This window comes from Corvus kubaryi, unplaced genomic scaffold (assembly GCF_017639235.1).
Source record: "Corvus kubaryi isolate FWS band 111438036 unplaced genomic scaffold, C.kubaryi_AGA036_p1.0 37396, whole genome shotgun sequence".
Taxonomy (NCBI): Eukaryota; Metazoa; Chordata; class Aves; order Passeriformes; family Corvidae; genus Corvus; species Corvus kubaryi.
The window spans coordinates 22,031,416-22,055,820 of record NW_024581135.1 but is presented as its reverse complement, the minus strand read 5'-3'; the positions used below and the strand labels follow the sequence as shown (position 1 = coordinate 22,055,820).

At 38.7% G+C, this 24,405-nt stretch overlaps 1 protein-coding gene across 1 annotated transcript in view; it reads right to left on the bottom strand.

Moving 5' to 3' along the window:
* Positions 1-420: 420 nt before the first annotated feature.
* The window catches only part of MTX2 (metaxin 2), a 35,093-nt gene continuing 11,108 nt past the window's right edge, over positions 421-24,405 (bottom strand). Inside the window, exons 3-11 of the mRNA XM_042040550.1 lie at positions 20,205-20,252; positions 19,185-19,231; positions 7,366-7,438; positions 6,038-6,114; positions 4,841-4,933; positions 4,084-4,122; positions 3,553-3,678; positions 2,861-2,937; positions 421-911 (exon numbers count right to left, since the gene is read on the bottom strand). Of these exons, the coding sequence (XP_041896484.1) occupies positions 704-911; positions 2,861-2,937; positions 3,553-3,678; positions 4,084-4,122; positions 4,841-4,933; positions 6,038-6,114; positions 7,366-7,438; positions 19,185-19,231; positions 20,205-20,252 (788 nt within the window). The 3' untranslated portion in view covers positions 421-703. The remainder of the gene's footprint in view (positions 912-2,860; positions 2,938-3,552; positions 3,679-4,083; positions 4,123-4,840; positions 4,934-6,037; positions 6,115-7,365; positions 7,439-19,184; positions 19,232-20,204; positions 20,253-24,405) is intronic.

Below are 24,405 nucleotides of genomic sequence, written 5' to 3'. Positions count from 1 at the left end.
GGAGGCAGACACCTGGCAAATTAATTTCTTAAATAAATAGCAAGACAAGCTGGGGATTAAAACTGGGAAATTACAGAAAGAAAAAAATTATAATCAAAAAACCAAAGGTGAATGAAAAATAAAAGCAGAGGCACAGCGCACACACAAGATGAAGCACTGACAGCCAGAAGCTACTTTGACACAAAAATAGGAACTGACTGAGTAAGATCACTAGTTGTGTGCTACAGAGCTCCAAGACATTTCTGAATAAGTTTTAGCTGAGGCAGACAAACTTTAAGATCTCTAATGAGTCCTTTCATTCCCAGCCTAATCATTCTAACTAGTTTACAACTTTCTTCCAAGCATCCTGGTAAAAGGATCCCACTCGTGAACTACACAGACATTGAATTGAGTAAAAAAGGCATTTAGAAAGATCAGAAATAAACTTTCAGTGTTTTATTTTTTTGAAACATATACAATATTTTTCCAAGGTCACTTTACAGTAAGTGGCATACAGGCTATTAAAGTGGAAATGCTCATACAGACATTTCAGATTAAATGTGCACGGTGCATTCTACAACACAAAAACTGTATTTAACATTCTTTCTTGCCCCAGAATGATTTGGCAGCTTCAAAGAGCTAACACACATTTCCATTCTCAAAATCAATTTATTGAACAATGATAAACCCAAAACTGCAACATGATCCACACCAAGCACCATGCTTATCTCAGCAAGGACCTGTTGGAAGATCGGGCTGCAGCTGTAGAGCTGTCTTTCTCATGACCCCCAAAGTACTGCTGCTCTATTCGCCGACAAAATGCTGTGAGATTACTGTAGTTCTTCACTTTTTCAGAGAGTTCATCAGTGATTAGCTGAGTAGTAAGGATTGTGAACAGATGTCCAAACACCAGAGCATCTAATTCAGTTGGTCTGTAAAAGCAAACAGAAAAAAAGATGGGTATTTTGGAAGGCAAGTCCTGATCAAGAAAAACCCTGCTGTTCTGAGTAACCTGTAGATAGCCATGCAGTCTAAGAACTAGCATGAAATCAAGCAACACTAAACCAAATGCATGAAATCTGTGTATTGGGTATATTAAGAACCCTGCTTGTTCTCAGTATGGCATCTTCCTAGCTTTAGGGAGCTTGGAAATGTAGAAATAACATCTCTTAGATCAGACAGAGTTATTGATCTAGTTTAAAACCATACTCCACGTTTTAATCCTGTAACAAGGGCAGATGCTTATCAGGTGTTTTGGGGCTCTTCTTTTTCTTCTGCAGATGTCTATTAAAAAAACCCAACTATTATCTCACAAGGAAAAAAAAAGGAGGAGAGTGGAAGCTTAAGACTCTCGTTCCTTTTTTTGTGCTCTGCAACAGCTGGAAACTATTCAACCAACAAGGAAGGGAATTCCATGATGGCAGCAGCTGGAAACATCTGTTTTCTGAAAGGGGACTACACAGAAGAAAACAGATATTTTGGGAATGTTTTCAGTCCTACCTTATTTTAGGTATGACCCTTCTGAATTGTCACCTTGGACCTTTAAGTAGTCCATGTATGTAAGTAGTCCACGTGCAAATTTTTTTTTTTTCAAATATATTAATAACTTCAGAGTCCCCCTTTACTAGTGTTCAAGGTATGCAGCATGAAGCTTTCCTAACTGATAAAATTTTTTGCCTTTTTATTTGTGGATCACTAAGCACTCTCCAGTGGAGATACGGACCCCTGCATAACAAACTTTAATCTGTCAGCAACAGGCGGCTTTTCTTATTTAACTCCCAAAGACTCCCAGAAGTCAAAGACTGAAAAATAATGGACTAAAACCACATACTTAGCAATATTTCACAAAGCTAAAAAGTTTAAAGGTTGAAACTGTACCAAAAAAAGCCTGGTTAACAACCAACCAACATAAAATCCCCAAGTTAGAATTCTTTAGAAATACAGAAAGGAAATTTAAGAGATACTATGCTTAATAATCACAGGAGAAGATGCAATTTAAAATCGTCTTCTATAAGGCACATTTCTGTGTCCTCTGAATTAACACTACCCAACTAGTCTCAACTTGGGATGCATTAAGGGGCAAAGACACAATGCAGAAAAGTAACCAAATGCTGCCATTTGAAGACATCTCCCTGTCCAAATGTAGTAAACTGAAATCCAGACCTGAGCATTTCTACACTGATCTATGCACAGGAGACAAGAGAGAGCTAATGTGAGGTTATTTAAGTCTGTAACATTTCAAAGATATTGAATTATTGGAAAGAAAAAAAATGTTAAAGAGCACATTGCAATTGAAAGAAACTGGTGAGAGCAGAGGACATTCCATGGAGGTCAGGTCATTTCCTTTTTCTCTCCTGGCAATGTGAATCCTGGTTTTCACTTTGCATCTAGCTCTTTGTGGACCAGCTAGCTTCTCCCCCAGTTCTTAGAACTCACAGGCACCCTCATGCTAATTCAGCTCATTCAGAACTGCTCCTGCTGTTAAGACAAGCTGTCCTGATCAGGTTGGCACGACACACATTCACTCCTCTAGTAGAGAATGTTAGCCAAGAAATTCAAGTAAAGCTCTAAGAGTATCACTTTTAATAAGAAACTAACTGTATAAAAATGTACATTTGTAGCCTACATAAGTTGTGGTAGAATCTGTAGAGAAGATAAGCAAGAGCAAAACTAAATCATAAATACAACAAACTTACAGAAGCTTTCCCTTTAAAATCTTTAAATTTCATGTTTAGATTCCAGTCATACATTTGTATTTTTGCAACTAATCACACTGCATTAAAATAAAACAGGAGTTTCATATATACACATTTGTATGTATGTGGGTATATATCTATTTCTCATATTGCTGGATGCAGTATTTCAATGAAGAGTAACTTACTGCTTATTGAAGAAATATGGTTGTGTTCCTAATCTCTGGGAGAGAGCATGACAGCACTGATCTACATCTTCAAGCACCTATCAAAACACACAAGAAAGAAAGATCCATTTTGTCAGGAAAAAACACCATTGCAAGAAATAACCTCCTTCTTCTATTTGCACCGACAGTGGGAACAAGGAATATAACATGCTGGAATATCAAAAGCTGTTAAAGTCAGTCAAACCTACACAGTGGGCAGGTAGCTAAGTGTTACTTAATCTAACATTTGATGTAAGGCAATTCTGATTAAGTGCTTCCCATAACATTTATAACTAAGCTTAATGAAAGGTGCTGACTTAAACCTCACAAGCTGTCACAATCCCACAGAGTGCCTATTAGCATCATACAGGAAGCAGGGCACAGAACTTACAACCTATTTTCAGGACTACGGCCTAAACTAACACTGACAGAGTTGTTCACTCATAGCAAAACAGCCTTCCTCCCACCCCATCAGGTTGCACATAATTTTAAGATTTATTGCTGCCAAAGGCAAATACCTCAGTCCAGGTAATGTTTTAAGAACAGAACATACATTTTACTACATCTGTTTCAGGAACATGCTACTCTCCAAAGCCTATTACAAAAGAAAGGAAAGGAAAAGGAAAGGAAAAGGAAAACAGGGCAAAGAAATCAGGTTCACTTTTCATACTGACCTGTTCAAGTGTCTTTCCAGCCCATCCAATGGCTTTCATCTTTCGCCTAACCTCCCACTGCTTCTGATAGGACAAAATGCGGTTAAGAGGCCACGGATAAGGAGAGCCGTACCTTGGGTGAGTAATCTTTGTTTAAAAACAGAAAGGTACTGTGTTATAACACAAGAAAACACAGATATCTCTAGAACAAAACAGCTAATATTTAAACATTCCTCTCAGAAAGGGAGCCACAGAAGAGAAAGGCAGTTGTGTGTATGCTGTAACTATTTGCACAGAATCCGTAATTTGCAGCATAACTGTTTAAAGCTATTATTTCAGAAACATATACAAAGCCTGTATCTATTCTGCAGCCAGCTCCCTCCAGTAACACAGCTTCCCTAAAATGCGTATGCAAGTGAAATTAAAGTGAAAAGACTTTATCATTAATGGTATAAACCCCCATGTTTCATTTATGAGTAGGGACTTGCAGTTGTGAGCAAAAGTGTTTTCTCATTAAATTTTAATTAAGATAAATGCTGCGGAACCACTCACCTCCTCTACTGTAACATCATCACACCACTGAAGATAGAGCTAGGAAAAGAAAGAACACTTACTAAAACTTCCTAATAAAGGAGAATACAGAGACAATCATTTTTCACTGCAGAATTTTCTTTTCTAAATTAGATTAAAATTTCCATTTCATTTCTTCTCTTAGACCTTTGACATACAAAAGAAATTAAAACTGGAAGGCAAAAGCCCAGTTGCTAGTCCTTACTTCACCAGCACCAAAACTATGCTGAGATTAAAAGCCTGCTCCTCTTGCCCACACCACACCCAACTCAAGGCAGAGGTGACCAGCCCTCAGCTCCTCAGCCACCTGCATCTTCCCAGTGCTTCCAACACTGCTCCCATGCTGGGACTGCACTACCTGAACTGGCCACAGACACACACCAGAGGGTCCCAGCCTCCCATCACACACAGCGTGCACATGGGGACAGTGACAGCGGGGTGCCTGGCCAGCCAGGGGGTGGGGTAGGACCCCAGGAACCACCAGCATTTTCTGGTCAGTTACTTCTACAGCTGTGTGACACACTTCAGATAGGTAAGGGGAATCACACATGGCTACAGGAACACGTCAGCAAGCAATCCACAGTGTAAGAGAATTTATGCCTGTCTCCTTTCACCTCAAAAGTTGACAATCTAATCTAAGAACAGCAGTATTTCCACTATGGGGAAAAATCCTAAAGCTTTCTTGCCTACAGCCACTTATGTAAGTGCATGGAACTCCTCAAACTAGGGTTTGCTGTACCTCTGCTGTCAAGAGCATATTATTGACCAATTCCATGTAGGCTTTCATCTCAGCTTTTTGGACTTCATCCAGTCCATCACTAAGAGAATGGCCCTAATGGGGAAAAGAAAAAAGACACACATAAGAACAGATACTGGAATATTCAGCAACATATGACCCAAGGACCCTTAAAGTCAATGAGCTTTGGCTCAGATCCTAATCTCTTACATAGTTCAGTAACAAATTACATACTCAATTTTTACATACAGTATCCTTTAGGATTAAAACCAAATCATCATAATGTAACTAATCTAATCTCTAAGAAATCTAAAATAATCTACAAGAAATTTAATAGCAGTTATGGATGAACACACTTTAAGCTCACAGCCTCCTGGTTAGTGTATCTCTATGGCAAGAAGTAAACATAAATTTACATCTGTGATACAGATTCAACTTCTCAGCGAAAACATGGCATTTTTTAAAACAGAGGGGAAGGCTGGGGGAGTGGGAGAATAAAGGCAAATCTGAATGGTATCTGACACTTCAGGATTTAAAACAGTCAGTTCTGGGTTTAAGACCTCTGAGACCCAGAGACAAAGCATCTAGAAAAAGAGTCTCAGAAATTGGCACTGGTATGCAGCTGTCCCGCATAGAATTTACTTGCAGAATTAGAGGAAATGACAAAGAGAAACATTTTCACCTCACAAACTCCTGTTTGTATAAAACTATACCTTTCTTTTAAAACAGCACTATATTCCTGTGGATGCTAAAAAGCAGTAGCAGAGGAATTTTCCAGCTGCTGAAGCATTTTGTGAAGTTTTCCTTTCTCATGCTTTAGCTGAGAAATAGTGAAAGACGATTTTGTAAACTAACTCTCTATCTTGCACCTGCATGGTCTTGTTTTGGTTTACTGAAGAAAATATTTTGAAATAGGCATTGTAGCATCCAGCCAATCACTCTGGGAGGTGTATGGTCAAGCAGCCAATAATGTCATTTCTCTATTGTGAACCAAGTTATATAAACGAGGTGATAATTAATGCAATAATCCCCTTTTATCCTGGAATTCCGTGTCATAATTTTCACCGTCCCTGGAGACAACAGCAACACATTCCTATACTGTTTTAACAAATTCAGTAACATTCCAGAAAAGCACACTAAATCAGCACAATGCTAAGCAGGATTAACACTCACTAATTAATGAAAACAATGTACTATTACCTTGGCTTTTACAAACTGGACTATGGGCCCAAGTTCAGATACTACTTGATTTCCCACATGAATAAAGGGTACTTTGCCTGTAAAAGGAGAAGTGTATTGTAGTAACGAGACAGAGGGTGGTGGGGAGAGAGAAGGGAACAAATGCAAACCTTCTCTGAATTATCATAAATCAATATAAAGAAAAGAAACAAGGTAAGTGAGTAAAAGTGAGTAAAAATAGTAAAGGACTCCAGGAGTAAGGGCAAAAAGAATACAAGTAATTCTGCCTACATTTAAAATTGAAGCAGTATCATTTTCCCTCTTGTGCTCTTCGTTTTTAGAAGAAGGAGGCAGTGTTCAGACCTAAATTACAACATTAGATGCCAGCAAGTGTGGACATGAGGTGTGAGTGGCAGAGAAGCCATACCATGTAACTATCACCAGTCTTAGTCCTGCACCTGCAAGATGCTCCTATGTGCCTGGATTCAGCATTTCAAAGTTCTATTTACTAACAAATAATTCATATACCTGCATATTTTGCTGGTTTTTAATATAGCCTCATTTCACTGCTTTAAGAAAAAATATCAGTAGCAGCACTAGAACCCATATAGTTGGCAGACATATACTGACAGGCACTTCCATATGGCCACCAGGTAATCAGTAAATATGGACCTCCTCACACAACAGAAATCTGGGACAGAGTGAGAGGATCGCCGGACTTCTGCACCCTGCACTCTGTAATTCTTTCTGATTTTTAGGCAAGCTTTGCAGCTGGCGTCTGGGCATTTTTAAGCAGTCACCTCCAACAAAAACAGGCTGTGTACCCTTCTAATACTTAACTTTTTGGTGGTTGGTTTGGATTTTTTTCCAGGCAGTCTCATGGATCTGATTTAAAATCACCTGTCACCCTTAATAGTGACTGCACCCTTTGGTCTCCTGTATCAACATCCTGGCAATCAACTCCCACACAGGGTAGCAAAAGAGAACCTTTCTCTGGTATTGTTTCACTCCAGTAATAGGAAAATATAACAGCATTTCCTGGGATATTCCCTGGCTGCAGAATAAAGCCACTTTTGGACACATGTCTTTCTGCTTAAGGCATTTGAGAGGTTTCCACCAGGCATTGAACTGTCTGAACACTTTATACGGTACTGTTACACATTGTGCCAATGTTCCTTTGCATTTCATCGCTTTGATTGTTTGCAGAGGAGAAACTGCACTGGAGAGGAGGGGGAAAGGCAACCCACACACAGTAGCACTGCCCGACTGTTATCAGCAAGACAAGGCATAGTTGCCATGGTATCAAAATGGAGGTATAACACAGTAATCTAAATGAAGGCCACACTTACCAGATGGGGACATGTACTCGGCATTTGCCCTGCAAATCACTCGGATTGGCAGATTGCACATTTGCAAAAAGGCCTGGAAACAAAGAGTTGCATTTGGAAAGCATTAATATACCAGTGGCAAACAAATGTGGTGTTCTCAATACATTTGACTGTGTTAGCTAGTTCCTAGCACACACTTAGGAAGTATAGTTCCTTGCACACTGTTTTTAGGAAGAAAGAAGCGTAAGCAAAAGAAAAACAAAGGGATTTTAACTTCATTAGACAACTGTTTATCATTCAGTCACTGACTGGAATTCTTCTAATGCAGTTTCATCTATTTTTACTGTTTTTTTCAAGATGGGCAAAGAAGCAGTCAGTATCTTTCAGACACAATTAGTGCTGTGGCTGTACAAAATCAAGTGACATTTTGCCCCATTTGAAAACCACAGTACTCATTTCTTCTGGCTAAAGCTGGCTCGTCAAGTTCATGTTGTGTAACATGGCAAACACATATGGCACCTTCCCGTATTACAATTACAACAGCTGCCAGAAGTTTTGCTCTATGATACAGTCAGAGCACAAATCTGGTTTGGGACAAAATATTATTTTTAATTTATGGGATTCATGGAGAGCATAAGTGATCAATTTACTGTTTCCTTCTATCTCTGTGCTTCGATTCAAAGCACTCTCAGTAGGCTAACAATTTCTGTCAGCACCTGCCACTACCACAAAATCCATAGGCTGTTTCTGTTGAAATACCAAAATGTCAAGAGAAGTTATTTGCACTTTGGACAGAACATGGCAAATAAGGAATCTCTTAATCTCTAGAGACTCTCACAGCTCAGCTAAGTCCTATCATTCATTTTGTCTCTGCAATTAGACAGATCACAACTCCAGACTCCAAAATTAATCTATTGCCTATTTAAACAACATGACTTGAGGTAAAAAAATCCTACAGCAACAAGGCTCCCACCATGAAGAAAAATGCTGTTGTAACACAGCACTTTCTACACAAACCTCCTCCCTGCTCTTCAGATTGCAGGATCTGGAAGTAAACTGCACTCTCACATCTTTAGCTGCTCAGCCTCTAACCACAAACATGAAAGCAACCTAAACCTTGACCTTAAGATTTGCTCATCTCTGCACCAAATGAGACCTTAAGTCATGAACTATCATCAGCCCTGTTCCTAACTTTGTGGCTTCATCAAGGAAACAAAAATAACCTCAACAGCTCCTCTCCTCTCACCTGTGCTCTTCAAGGCTTATTTACAAACTCTAACCCATCCAGGGAAAAAAAGCCAAAAACTTTGGTCCTTTTCCCACCAAACTGAAGAACTGCATAGTCCATTACGATATTTGGCTCCTGCATGTTTAGATGACCTGACTCGAATCCGAATCTCAATTTAAACTATGGTCACAAACTGCTACACAAGACATTCATTACAGCTGACAAGAGCCCACCTCGGAACTGTGAAGGCTCTACAAAATATATCAGAAATGTGGATTTCTACATCTTCTGACTTCCTCAGCGCAACTAACTTAAAGCTCTGCCAGGAAGCCAATACACATACAGACAGAGACATAGACAGCTATATAAAGAGAGGGTAGTAGTCATGGTCAACATAAGTCAAATACTTCAGGTCTTGCACTATCTAGCAATAAATTGGTCTCCAGAGTGTTTCATCCCAAATAGAACCTCTATTACTGCTTAAGGATGCAGCCATCACACCAAATACAAAGCACTGGCCATGTTTGACAGCATATCACTTACCAAGTCTGTGCTCCCATCAGAATACATCAAAAATTGGGGATCTTGCTATCTTGGCACCACAAATTCCATGCAAACAGTAAGAATACCCAAAGGACTAATTCTTCAGTAATGTAAGTAATTTAGGTATTGTTCTGTCTCAGTCCTAGATCTGTTCCTTTGCCTGCTGGCTCTGCAGGACCTGGCAATGTCCATGCTGCTCCAGCTGCTGTTACCTGTATCATGTTTTCTGCCCAAACTGGGGCTTTATATGTAACTTCTTCGGAAACAGTTAAGAGACAAGAACGCAGACTTTGGTTTAGATCACATACATGCTCCTATGCCACTGCTGGACACCAAAAATATATACCAACTCAACTGGTACACAGACTTCATTCTTCTGAAAGCTCTACCAGCAGCTAACACCATATTCTCAACAGTACTGTGCTGCAGTGGAACAAATGGCACCAAACAACAGGTCCAAAGAATTTCATCACTGGTCTAGGCTTACTGAATTAATTTCTTTCACAGTAAGGCATTAAATTAACTCTGCAATTCTGCAGAGATGAATTTTGTAACTGCCATGTACTATTCAGACTGCAAGTCTAGAAGAAAAAGAAAGTCTGAATTGCACTGGAGTTAGGGCAACACATGAATAAGTGAAAAGCTACAAGTGCAGAGACACATTTAAGGAAAAGGAGGTGAATCAGAGAACTATTTTTACTTTTTCGTATCAGCGTATCAAAAATAGGACATGCTTGCACAGAATACTTAGGTTACACAAATTGCTTCAGATTATTGCCTACTGTATACTGCACTGTACACAGGCTCCTATGTAGCACAAGGTTTCTACAAAAAATAGTCTGTGCCTCTGAAAATCTTTTCAGTTTAAAGAGTTTACACTAGTTTTCATCACATCTGACCTTTCTTTCTCCCCTTCTGCTCAATAAACATCCACAGAGCAAGGAATATCAACTCTTACTACCTGGAAGGGAAATTTCACCTCAGTCTCTGGCCTAGTACAAAGGGACTTGAGAATACGCTGACATTTTGTAATTTCAAAAATGCAAACACACTGGGTCCATGTGCCTTTTTGAACTTTGTAAAGAAAAGAGAAGAGATAAGGATGAACTAGATTTGAGCTCTATTGTGGAAATAAATATTAACGACATAAAAATGTTTGCTGCACTTCATAATAAGAGCACAGATTCTAGTAATGTTAGAAATCATTCACTCTACCCTCAGTTAAAAAAACCAAAAAGAAAAAAAAAATTAGTAAGACCCTAAAGTAAACACCAAACCAAAAACCTGAGAAAACTTCCTCAGAATAGTCATCTTCAGTCCTGATGAATGCTTCATTAAATGGGAGACTAACTGAAGAATGATAGGCTTAAAACCCATCCAGTTCTGCATTTAGCACATCAGTCTTCCTGCGAGGCTCTGAAACAGTGACCACTGACTACTGGAGCTGCCCCTTTAGCACCTTTACAAGGCTTCTTCCAGCAACCCCCTTCAGCATCCCCATGCCAAGACCTGTTCCACTTCAGTCTTTGTCTATATTTAGGATTGGCTTTAAGATGAATGATGAAATAAACCTAAATATGTAATACAGTATGTAATATTAATAGTATAACCTAATATAAAATACAATCAACCTAAGAAAAGAATTTTTTTAAAAACCCTGCTATTACATCTTTTAAAAGATAGAAGCCCAGGGAACAAAAAGACCAGTACGTCTGTCTATTATGAGCTGTAACTTGTATCCACAGCATGACCTGTTCAATTTTAAGTGCTCCTCGTTCTGCAGCAAAATGAAGGAAAGGTCCACAATATAAGACAAATTTAATCCTTATTGGATCTACACTGCTTAACTAATCATTAACTAGAGAAGTAGGTCAGTATCTACTTCTTGCTTCAGCTTAAACTAATAGTCCACTGGACACCCTTCAAGTCAACTAAAAAACCCATGTGAATCAGTAACTAAGAAGACAGTACTATCCCAAACTAGGAGGGCTCAGCCTAAGAAATAAGCCTTGCAATTTGCATTACTATGAGTACTTACATTTTTTCATTGATGTAACTGACATGCTTTGGAAATTATTAGCATTAACAACAGAGGTGGTTTTGACTTTTCAAGTGAATGCATTCCATATTTATGGAAATTATGGTTTCTTTTAGAAAAAAACATGGACAAGGATCATGACCAATGCATTCCTATAAATATCCACTGCCAGAAAATCTCAAAATTTTTTCTGATGCATTGAACTAGATATGCTAGACATTAGAAAAGAACTGATGTTAGACCTTAAGTGGCACGAACTATTACAAAAATAGTTGAAATTGCAACAGATCAAAGAAATCCTAGAGAGAGAATATAGGACAAAGCAGCAATTTCTCTGAGTCTTTATCTCATTACATGCTTTAGCCCAGTGATCAAGGGAGGATTTGTTCCCTTTTTGACCACTCATGCAGAATGTCAAGAACCAGCACATTTGGTGTGCAGATGGTATCAGACCACCATGGCTTCCAACTCTGATAAAAGATGCCATGGAACACTGATTACTTCAGCTCAGAACATCTTGTTTCCCTTCTCACATACACAGTTTGAGCAGGCAAGTTACCCCTGCTTTTCTTGTGAGAGAAATATTTTCCTGTGAGCAAATGGGAGTGTGCTCAGCTCCTGTAAGTGCTTTTGGGCAAGAGATGGAAGGCTGAAACCACCCCAGTGCAGTTTTGCTGAGATTTATGAAGACATCAACACCCCTTCAAAGACACAGCATCAAAAGCTGAGCAGTCTGAGAGATCAAGGGCCCAGGCTTATTCTAGTACATCAGAGATTATTGTTAACATCATAAATTTGGCTGATCAACTTAAAAAAGGACTGAAAGGGGCCAACTGAATTCCAATAACACACAAGCTAGTTAATGACACCCTTGTGAAAATTCACCTAAAAATGGCAAGCAAAGCACTAACAGCAAAACTAGAAACAAGACATTTAACTAAGCACAGCCTGTTCTACCTTGTAAAGATGCCTGTAATTCCAAATAACAGCATTAAATTTCCAGCTCTCTTCTCCTCTGGGAAAAAAAAAAAGTGTATTACCAAAGAACTAAGAGGCTGACTACTATAGGCCTCAACCTGGATCCTCCTCAACCAGGATTCTCACCCAATAATACTACAGCAGCAGCAATTCTTCAGAAGAGGAGGAAAAAAATTAGCTCTCATGTCTGTAGTAAAACTAATACACATTTCTTCATCTAAAGTTTTCTAGTCCAAAGTAACTGTAAAGATGTTCACTGAAAAAGTTTATTGATCCTTTGAAAACAACTCTTCCAAACAGACTCCGAGCAGGGTAACAGAACTGAATTCCTGCTGGAAAGGGTAAATTGGGGGGGGCAGGTTTTATGCTTAACACCTATTCAAAGAGTTAACTTTGAGAGGAGCAATTAACACTCTTATTTACCCTTGCCCATATTACAGAAGATCACAAGGTGACTGCCCAGCAAACTTACACAAATAAAGGAAACTTCCTTAGAGCACAAATATATAGAATTCACTACAACTGAAGGACATCAAACTAACACTCTCAGGCTTTTAAAAGCAATGAATAATTTCATGGCTTATACTAGTTAATGCAGCATAAAACAAGAATAATTAAATTCAGATAGGAAATAACTGAGTTTATTCCCCTGGTATGAGCAAGAGTGCCTCCTTTATCCATATATTCTACTGATTATTTGCATTATGGTAATTTTAAAAACTGGGGTCATATTTCTTGTGCAGTATTGACACTGGTCAATGGCTGAGACAGATGTCGGGAAAACTGTCCAGCTTAGCAGCTTATGGTTAATATGTCTGCTACAAACACATACGTACAGCTATTTCTGGAACAAAGTGTGTCCTTTCTTTGGATGAGTTTAATGTAAGAAACAGATAAAGGCATTAAAAAATAAAAATTTGGTTTAATAGGATCTGTCAGCTTCTCTCCTACACATGCTCTCTGCCTCTTTCCTGCAGGCTAACAGTCTCCCCTCTCACACTCTTCCAGCCTCTCTACCTGTCACATTACCTGGCACCCAAAAAGGGAAGGAAAAAATGTGAAAAATACATTTTTAGCAATGATACCTCCCTTTTTCCAGACTGAAACCATTGAATCTACAGTGCTGCTACTGCCCCTGTGCACCCAGTTTTTAATGGGAGACTTTGATGTAGACAGAAATGGAGGTTTCTGCATATCCATGAGGAGAAAAGGATAAGAGGGAGGCAAAGAGATGCAACCAGACTAATTATTTATGTTCTTCCCTACCATCCCAATATTTACTGTTACAGAGTAGGGAAGAAAGAGTTGTGGACAACAAATTGAAGAAAAGTATGGAGAAGCCTCTCAGTGCCTTTCCTGCCCCACTGCACATTGATCCACAAAGGACTATGGTTTGTATTGCACTGCCTTCTGCTCACAGAGAACAGCATGAGCCACTCTGTTTTAAAAGTCAGGTGGAAGAGGGAAGTTTGTGGTTTTGCTGTGAGAGAACAAAGTACTGGTACTATGTGAACAGGGCTGATAGGAAGCTTTGAGGTGACACTTGTTACAAAATTAATCAAATATCTTATGCCTATCATTCATTTCAGTCATGGCAGGTGACACCTCCTGCCAGAATTATGGAGTATATTTACAACAGCATTGCTTAAAGGACACAATCCATGTAAGGCTTGCTTTTTCTTATAGCCCATCCAATTTAAAATTCAAAATGTAAGTAGGATGTTGGATTTCAATTATGTAAAAAAGTAATCAGAACAATGACTTTTGTGCTGATTTGGCACAGTTCAAAAGCCCAGAGCCCAGAAACCACAGCCAGGCACAGGACAACTCACCCCACCCTTCCCTTCCTCCTCCCTCCCCTCCCTCCTCTTCTCACACGTGACTGACATTCTCATCTCCGCTGCTGCTGCTGCCACCCTCAGAACAATGCAAGAAAGGGGTGCCACTGTGTCTTCCTGGGATGACAAGTATGGAAAGTGACTGTGCATGAAATACAATAGGAAGGCATAGGAGCAGGGAGGGAGGAGTTTTGTATTTATTCCTAGAGGTAATTGGTTTAGGTGTGATTTTTACTCTTGCTCTCCCTTCCTCTTTGCCCTGCCCAGCTAAGGAAGGGCTGTTTGGACACCATCAGCTGGACACACGACACGTATCAGGCAGCAAATCACCCTGTCAGAGCTCCATCACAATGCTCTCCCCTTCCCCTACAGTTCCCTCCCAGAAAAACACATATGAGCAAACACATACACTCATTAAAAATGAGTTACAACTTGAAGTAAATCACATCCAGATTGCAGTTTCTGAGATCAGAGGCAAGAATGAAATTACTTATGCCAAGACTCAAATAGTTCACAATTTATGTCCCCACATGAGGAACACTATTTTCAGATGGCACAGACCAGGCTTCATTTGAAGAAGATATATTCATGATTAGTTTTTAATAAAGAACGAGCCATTCCAAGCCATCTCTTATTCAGCAGCACTTCTAAAGGCACTCACACAATACTGTTAGGAAGGAAGAGTGAAATGCGTTTTCTGTTTTCATTTTCATGTTATTTCATGAGCATACAATGGACAGCATGTGATGACAACTGAAGAGTTACCCTCTACTTTATTGCAGGAACACATTTTAAAATTAAAACCCATGAACAAATCTACAGAATAATTCAGTTTTCATATCAAACAGCTGCAGTCCCTTTAACTGAAATAGTGTGTCTAAGGTTATAAATGAAAACTGTTCAGTATCATTGCTTGAGTGACAGATTAAATTCCTAATCCAGTTATGGTAATGGCCACATGTGTAGTTTAACATAAATTAAGATCTTAATTATATTTGTGACTATTTTAAACAAAATAACAAATTCCTCTGCACCTGTGAATGTAATTTATAGCAAAGCCACGTTCATTCTCCAAAACAATCTATTTTATACTGCATCATGGCACTGCTCTAATGGTATAATGTAATTCTTGTTGTAGAATGTGGAAAGAGTGGATTCACTGGTAGCACAGAGGTTTTGAAGATAAATGAAGATTCTATTCATTCAGAGGTAATTTCATCTTAGAACTACATGAAAGATGTTTCACTCACAAACAGTACCTGTACAGCTTGGGATTTAAGCATGTTTTCAGCAACAACACTATGCTGCTAGATTGATTATGTTGATACTGCATTTCTCATCATGAAGAATTCCAGCTTTTATTTCTTTAAAAAAAAGGGATTGGCAGATTTTCATTTCAGTACCAAGCCTTTGTTTAAGACTCAGCAACAAGTTCAAATTTCTGCTAATGTTTTGTCTAGAGAAAAACCAAACCACAATTCATACACACACACACACAGAGAAAAAAATCACAAATCTGTCAAGGGCAATTAATCATGTATGATTTACACATTCATTTGATTACTTGTTGAAGTAAATAACCAATTGGTCTGTGTAACACAATTTTAAATTGCCCAAACTTCATTCTGTCATTCAGGACTAAGAACAGACAATTCTAAAAGCATTTGCCTGGAATATATTAAGACCACTTACAAGGACATCAACTGCACAAGCAATTAATACATATCTTAACAAAATGAGCTGCAGGCTCTCTAATCTCAGGACAGCTGTCAGAATTTCCAGAATTTTGAATATTTTAGACAGCCAATTTTGAGCAAGACTATGAGACTACCTGCATAAAGATTCCAGAAGAACCTGTAATAAAAGAGGCAGTCTCAACATCCACATTCCTCTTCCTGACAAGTTGGAACAGTGCAAGAGATGCTTTGAGCTGCCATTTGAGGCAAGAGGCCTGGCAGAGTGCAGCTGTATTAACCCCCTCCCTCCTACTCAGCCACACTACTTGCACCCAGGCACTAAACAAAATGGCTTTACCTGCACCAGGCATCAATAAGGAGACAGAGCCTGGACAGGCCCTCTGCTTCAGACTGAAATACACTCTCATACAGTAGTTCAGTTTCAATCTACTTCAAACTCCATTTTTCCCTCCTTGAAGTTGTGGTGTTGTTTTATTATTGAGATGTATTTGTGTATTGGGTTTGGTGGCTTTTTTTACTGAGCTAAGCCTGATTAGCAGGAATGCCGTATAATGGTAGCTGCACAATAAATACATGGACAATGGTTTTAACCATGAGTCATGTTACCCAGGAGGTGTGTTTTCATTAACCTTGATGGGAAGAGGGATGAGTGTCTCACAAGAACAGAGCCTTCATTCTGTTACAATCTCTTTCCAATAGCTGGATAATCATTACTGATTATTTTCCCTTGATTTTAATTCATTTGCAGTGAAAATAAAATTTCTTTCAGTATCAAGGCTTTGCAGCCTGAGATCAAGTGGACTTGGCTCTATAACACACTACTTCAAGTTAACAAACAAGGAGTGCAAATACCAAGATGTACCAGAGATAATGCACTTGCTCACTTGATGTTGTATTTTCAGAAAATACAAAGAATCTGAACCCAGTAAAAGACAAAGAAATTGCTAAATTAGTCTGTTTCCAAAATAAACAATGAGCAGAAAATGAATTAAAAAACAAACAAACAAAAATAAACAACCCTACCAGAATCAACAGAGAAGTTCCACAAGATGAGAAGGATTTTTGTGTTTGGTTGGTTTTTAACTACTGAAGGCACCAGCACAGTTACTTAGCAATTCCCAGAAGACTGTCACCCCTTCTCTCATCTGACGTGTAGCTATTACATGTAGATTTTATTGCACAATGAGAAGTTGTAAGCCCAATCATTATTAAAACAGCAAGACTCAACCAGCTTCCTATATTCAACCTGCAGCCCTCTCTACTCATTAATTACATCTGCAGTAAGAGTATCTTGCTCTGCTGTCTGCTTCATCTGCTCCATTGACAAGAAGTACGTGAAATGCTTTCCGTGTTGCAGGGTTGGCAACTTCAAAACAGCGGAGTTTTACTCTGACTAATTACTTACTGTAGCACTGGATTGTATCCATTATTTTATGTGTAGATACCAGCATGCACCTCCCTCTGAGACCTATCTGAGAGCAGCTTTACAAAGAGGGGCTACAAGGAGATTTTATAAAATACCTGAAAGACTGGCTGCAGCACATTCCAAGCCTTGCTGTTACCCGTATCTCTTAAAGATTTGATGGTGGCTGATTCCACAAGTTCTTTTGACTCAAATTTCTGATGTTTTCACCACATGGAAGTTCAACAAGGACAAACAAGCTATGTACCTGCTCTGGCAAAATTCATGTGCCAAATCAGTAACAGGGGGAAAAAGAGTAATAGTAGTAGGAAAAAAGTCCCAGGTACCAGCTCCTGTTTCTCCTCCTATCCCTCATTCCCAAACTTTCCTTTGAGAAAGACACACACCCCCCAACTCCCACTACCCCCTTAAAAAAAAAATCCAATAAACAGACAGGCTCTCATCAAAATAAAAAGCAAATTCTGAAAGAGAGGATCTTGGCGATTTCCTTATGCAAAACATGCTGATGTATTTAAACCCCTCTGATCACTACATATCCTAGTACCATTTCACAATGGATACAGATACCAAGAATAGTTATTCTTTCACAGTCACAACCATGTTACACAGATTCTTAAAAATCAGTACAAATCCCCAATACAGAATTGTTCTATAAAGTTTAAGATCAGATATCTACCAGAGCCATATTTATAGTCATGGCTACTATCAGCTGTCCAGCTAGAGAATATTGAAGAAAAACAAGCATTTTTAATATATTATAGTTAATTTATCATCTAAGTGACATGTGTAGGATAACAATGTACTACAAACAGTACAGAAAAATGATGCATTAGAAAAGGAAATTTTAGGGTTATTTTGTTGGTGAGTTGGGGGGGGGGGTTTGTGTTTTAAATACAAGCCACACATACATGTATAGTTAGACGAGAAGAAAATTCATGAGCACCCCCAAAAATACAGTTGCTGGGGTAAAAAGGAACACTGAGATCAAGTAAGCAACAGACAAAATTATTTGCATTATGGGAAGCACAACATAAAACATACTACTCAAACAAATAAACACTGCCCCATTTATTAGGCATATCAGAGATGATTCCTCTTTCCAACAAAGGATAAAGCTATCTTCTTGCTGTGATCAAATTTACTCTTAGAGGTATCTCCTAGAGTGCTAGACTGGAAGGAAAAAAGTTGAGATCCTGGAACTACCATGATCAAAGGATCCCTACCTTTTTACCAGTAACATCAGTTACAATCTCCAAGTGTCCCATTTTTGGTAAATGAGATGTGATCTCTTTGGACAGCCCTCGAAGACTTCTTGCTCAAGCTTCTCTGAGCTAGACCACACACAAAAAGCAAGAAGCAGGAGAAAGTGCAACTCCCTGCTAAGGAAAGCAGCCACAAACTTGCTTTGAAGATCAAGAACCTTATAGACATCCAGCTCCCCACCACTCTGACAGCCAGGCCATCACTACTAATGGGGAAAACATCCCCTTGAGATTTGGGGTTACTGAACCTAACAGGTTAATGGAGATTACATGGACTTCACAGCCACAGAGGTGCTATTAAGTCAATTAGAGGTGCAAGTTTGTCAATTATATGGACTATTTCTAAAAACCACATTGGAGCCTGTACACATGATGAAATTGAAAAAAAACCTACCAGAAACATAGAAAGAGGTGATTCTCACAGCATGAAGCAAATATGCCTGGAGTCTGGGGCAGTATTAGCTATGAGAATTAAATAACTGGCAAACATCATGCAAGATGTTACAAGACAAACACGCATAACAAGTGACAAATGGTATGAACCATGCACAGTCCCCGGAGTATGTAGGCAAGCAGATACTGAACACAGACCAATATAAATAGGAACACAAGGAGCGGCACTCTACATAGGACTTTCAAAATCCTCAAATCCTTTAGGCTCTGGCACTTCAATGACAATGTAAAGCAAATCAGATGCAGGAAGTAAGTAATTGATTTTGGCAGAAATAATTCTTAAATTAATATTTTAGCAAAATATAGTTACTTTAGATAGGTAGTAATTTAAAAAATAAACTTGAACTAACATCTTTAGTTTAGAAAATATTATATTTTACCTGAACAGCAAGGGAAGATGCATTATCAGAAAGCAAAATCTGTTCCTCTGTTGAAAGAAAAAAAAAGAAGAAAAAAATAAACCACACAATTACAAAAAAACAGTGCCCATTTAGCTACTGACCTGTAACTGTAAACCATTCTGGGTTGCATTTCTTATGCATAAAACAAGGAGCACATATATAATTATTATGCAGCTGGACTAGAAAATCTATGATGTGAATATTAAAACACAGGAAAAAAAAATACCAGAATTTTTCTCCTGCAAATGCAATTGCACTTATCATATATTACCACCAATGTTCAATAAAAAACACTACAAGAAAAAAAAATAAATGCCTGACTTTTATGCCAATTACTCTCCTTCTAATCAGTTAAATAAAACCGCATCTTCATACTTCCTCTGGCTAAAAAGTATTCAGAAACCTATAAAAGCAGCTTGCAGCTAATATTGCACACTGTGTCTAGGTCTGTCACACAAAAGAAAGATGACAAGTTCACTGCAATAAAAATTCCATGCTTAGAAGACTAGAGCTGCTACCTATTAGTCTTCATTACTTTGCAGTCTTCTGACAACTGTAGCAGGCTGCTGAGCCCCAAATGGGGGCCATAATGTGATCTGATGATATATGAAGAGCTGCTAAAGGGAGAGTGAACCATCCTAGCCTATACATTTTAACAGTTCCTTTTTACTGAGAGCCCACTTTACCACAAGACTTCAAAAATCTGCTGCCTCAGCTATTGGTGCAGTAAATCTGCCAACTGTGCCTGCAACCACATCATTTTACACTGGCTACAGCAGCCAATATAATGAGTCAATAATAAACCAAGGACCTTATAGGCCATGAATAGCTAGTTTATACTGGCAGATGCAAGCATAACTAAAACCTCTGACCAAACAAAAAACACAAAGGACTATTTTAACAGTTTCTGTGCTTCCTTGCAGTTAATTATCTTAGTGCATATTTAATGTGTTTTCTAAAAATAAAGTAATTCTTAATTGCCAAAACCAGTGTACCTACCCTTCAGTTGCTGATACAATGCAGCATTTTCAGGCCAAGGCTCTGCGGCTGTGGAAAGAGAAGAAATTAATTAAGCAAGCTGAATGCCAATGTACTTGCAAATGCTAACTGAACACAAATGTTACCCAGAGCAAGAATTTAGACTGCAAAGATGCTGATGCAATATTTAACCTGCCCTAAAAATGTCCCACTGTCACTCTCTTCTCCTGTACTTCTCTCCTGCTCACAGAGGGACATAACAGAGATGAAAGTCCTAGAATGTAATGTTGCAAGAAGAGATAAAAGGGCATGTCGGAACTCTGCCCACCAGGATGACTAGAGCTGCCTATTGCTGTAAGTTATGTACTGCTCAACCCTAAAATGGGAATGTCAATATGCATTCAAAAAACTGAATCATCAGTTCAAAACAGTTGAGCAGTTGTTAAAAAAAATGTGGCAAGGAAATAAAAGACAATCACATCCTCCAGTTGAGAACCATTGCATGTAATCAATCATAACACCATTCGAATATAAGAGAAGGCAAAAATAATAATCAGTACCAATTTACTGTTAATGGTAGCATTAAGGTAACAGTTCATCACATTGTTTTGTATTCATTACATTCCTTGTTAATGTCTGATTAAAAGTCTATTTTTAAATATCAGTTCAAACTTGCATTCTACCCAAAATAGCTATTTGTACGCAAAATTTATGCTCTAATCATGTAAATTATTTTTTTAAAGCAATTATATCTATAAATAGCTATGTGTGGATCAAGCATATATATGTCACTTAAGTAAGGCTTTGCATCTTTGCCTTTAGAACCCGAACTAAAAAAATGCACAGTTTTCTAACTATCATTCCTTTTGGATACTCATGAAGTATTAACTTTTATGGAAGTCACACAGAATGTAAAGCTTAAAACACTGTACACAGTTTTGTGAAGGTCACTGCCTCTAACATTAAGGCACAGAGCCTATCAGAGTTATACTAGTATGGGCATGAGAAAGCAACTAATCACATTTAAGTGCCATGAAAAAATGTTTGATATTTTATCGTAGCAGCTATTGGTTTTACATCCCTCCACTAAAGTTTTGCCCTGGAGTGAAAATTCTTGAGGTGGAAGTACATTTACATCTTTAAATAAAAAGAGACTAAGAGAGTGTCTGCAGTACTACAATCTTGTGCTGGTTTGGCCAAATTTAGAAATATATCCTCTGAGAGGAGGCAGGTCACCACCCCTCCCCCACCAGGTTCAGGGAAAAATAAATTTTCCCCAAAGGAAAGTGAAAGAGATAAAAACTATTTATTTAACAAACACACGGGAAAAGGAAAATAATGCTAAATAATAAAATCTCTCACTGCGGAGAAAAAAACCTGGGAAAGTGTTCGAGTCCTCCCTTTGGTCTCCTTGGAGCTGGGGCTTGGGCCAGGGCCAGGCCCTCTGTGCCCGGTGGAAAGTCCTCCCAATGTGCTCTGATATTGAAGCAGTCCAGTGGAAAAGGGAGACAATCCGAAATTCCAGGAAAGGAAAAAAATTCAACTCTCAGTCTCTCTCCGGAGAAAAAGAAACTGAACAACTGGCCAAAAACTGACCTGGGGGCAGCAAGCCGGGTGCTTCCTCGCTCCCCTGCCACAGCTGGGAAAAAAAAGAGCCGCAACCTCCGTGTGACCTTGAACAAGATGCAAACTGCTTTGAAAAAGTTTTGCTCAGTTTTTCCTTCCCCCTCTCTGTCTCAGTTTAGGGGCATAGAAAGGCACAAGAATTAATTTCTGGGCATAGGGCAGCAATATGGGATACACATCATAAAGTCACCCCAAGACAAACCTTAACCATTTAAAATAATTTATCTAATATACATTTCTTCAAGTCCACTGAAGTCTTGCAGGAGCAAATGGAATGAGGAAATTAAGAATGTTACTACTATATTTTAGCAAACTTATCAGTTCTGGACTCTGAGATACTTGTAGAAGTAAGTAAGTGACAAAGTTACAATGATCTTGTAAATGCTCCAGCCAAACAGTGAAAACATCCTTCTTACAGGCCCAAAATGGGACAGAGAGCTTCAATTGCATGGGCCCATTCCTACTGAAACTTTTTGCCTGATCCTCTTCTGACTGAAATGTCAGATTTATAACTAATTCTTGGATTTCAGCCCAAACTGGAAGTTGCCTATTTTTTACACAAGAACATGGCTGAAATACTTCTGGACCACAAAAATCAAGCAAACTTTCCATTTTCCAACAAAAGAACTAGGTACTTTTCAAGAAATTCAGATTCTAATTCCAGTCTGATTTTGGCTCTAGGCTATATGCAGCCATGGAGATATAGAGATATAATACACACACACACACACACCCCCAGCTTCTTGCCACACAGAATCCAAAACTACACTGCTGCTAAGGCATGCCATATCCATGCTACAAACTAAAATACAAGTGGAATATTGTTTGTATCTTGTTTGCCCTTTTCAGCTTAAATCTTACTTCTACAATCTACTCACATACATATTTTCATGAACCATATCTGCTGACCCTAATTTTATTAGTCATTATACTAAGTCTTTATCCCACAGTCCTAGTACACAAGAGCAGACACCCAACTTGAGGGAAGGAAAGGACAAGGGTAGTTTAAAGCTTTTGTGTTCACTCATTCATAGTTCAGTTGTGTAATAATATATGGTTTCGACAAGTAAATGAAACAAGGACAAACAGCCAAATTAAAATCTCCTTCATTATGTGTACACCTTAAACTCCAAACTTGAGCAGTTGTAAAAAAATTAATGAATACACCCTGCACCTGGCACCTGACAGTCCCAGAGAGAGGTGACAATTCTGACCATGCTTGGATGAGGTAGACACATGCTCACAAGCCTTGAACCAAAGGCTTCAGTTCTTTGCATGCAAAGCAGATCAAAGGTAACTGATTTCATTATTGCTATACAGACTGGATTTTTAAATTATCAGTTTCACATTAAGATTCACATGTTATTATCCATAGCCATAGAAAGTAAGCAAACTCTGCAGTATGAATTCAGAATTGCATGCAGATCGTGTTCAGCAATACCAGAGGTACAAATACCTGTGCAATACTCTGGAAATCAAATAATTAAGTACCCATTCACTATCTGTCCCATACCTTACAATTTCTACTCATTCTCTCTCTTCCAAGATGTCTAGAGTATGAAACATTTTTTTCTGATGAAGCAAGAAGTTTAAATATACACTGCTACATAGGAGGTCCAGGTTCGTAAGGTACAAGCTAAATTCAAGTATGAGCTCCCATGCTGCCTCTGATTAGTTACAAGGTGAAAACATGCAGCTAAGGGAGACCAGAGAGCTGCTGGGGAAGAGAGGAGGAGGAATCACTGAGGAGTTGTCACATGCCTCCACAAGAGGAGAAAGTGTGTAACATCTTTAATGTGCGGCAATGACTCTTGCCTTATGAATGTAGGTGAAGACATAATTTGTAGAATAATAGGCACTAATATTACACGCTGCTTCAGTTCTGTCATATTTCCAATCCATCAAGTTGATTAATGCTATAATAACTCCTCACAAACTTATCATTTGTGCACTAATGAAGTCAAATCCAGTTTATCCTTTGGCAACTATAATCTTCTGGTCTGTAGATGTTCATTTCTCTCCTAACCACGGCTACTGTGGCACTCAGTATATAAAGAGAAAATTAACAAATGTGATGTCAATTCAGCTTCAGAAGCTTTCAACATTTATGTGTTAGATCCTACGCAACAGACATTTTTATCATTAGTTGCTCACAGGATGAAATAACTGCCTGGAAGCATGCCTTACAGGAACAGCTTCTCTATATTTCTTAAGAATAAGGAACTATTTGGTTCTTCCTTCTGCCCCCATAATCAGAGGAATTACTATTGTGTGGTTTTCAATGGGTCTGTCTCTCAGGCTTGCAGTCTTTAGTAAAAATTGTTTTCCCACCCTACCAAAACTTTTCCCATGGTTAACAAATTCAAATATTTAGTCTTTCATGTGGATTGTCTGCTGTTCACGACAATCAAATCTCATACTATTGTCTTTCCCTACTTCTCCTCTACCACACTACTTGTTGATTAAAACAATAATGCCAGTTATAAGAAACAGCCTATGGGAAACAATCTGTGGGATTATTCCCCCCCCCCGCACCCTCCCTCCCCCCACCCATTAACATTGTCTGAAAAGGGCATGAGTTCACAAGTAAGAGGGA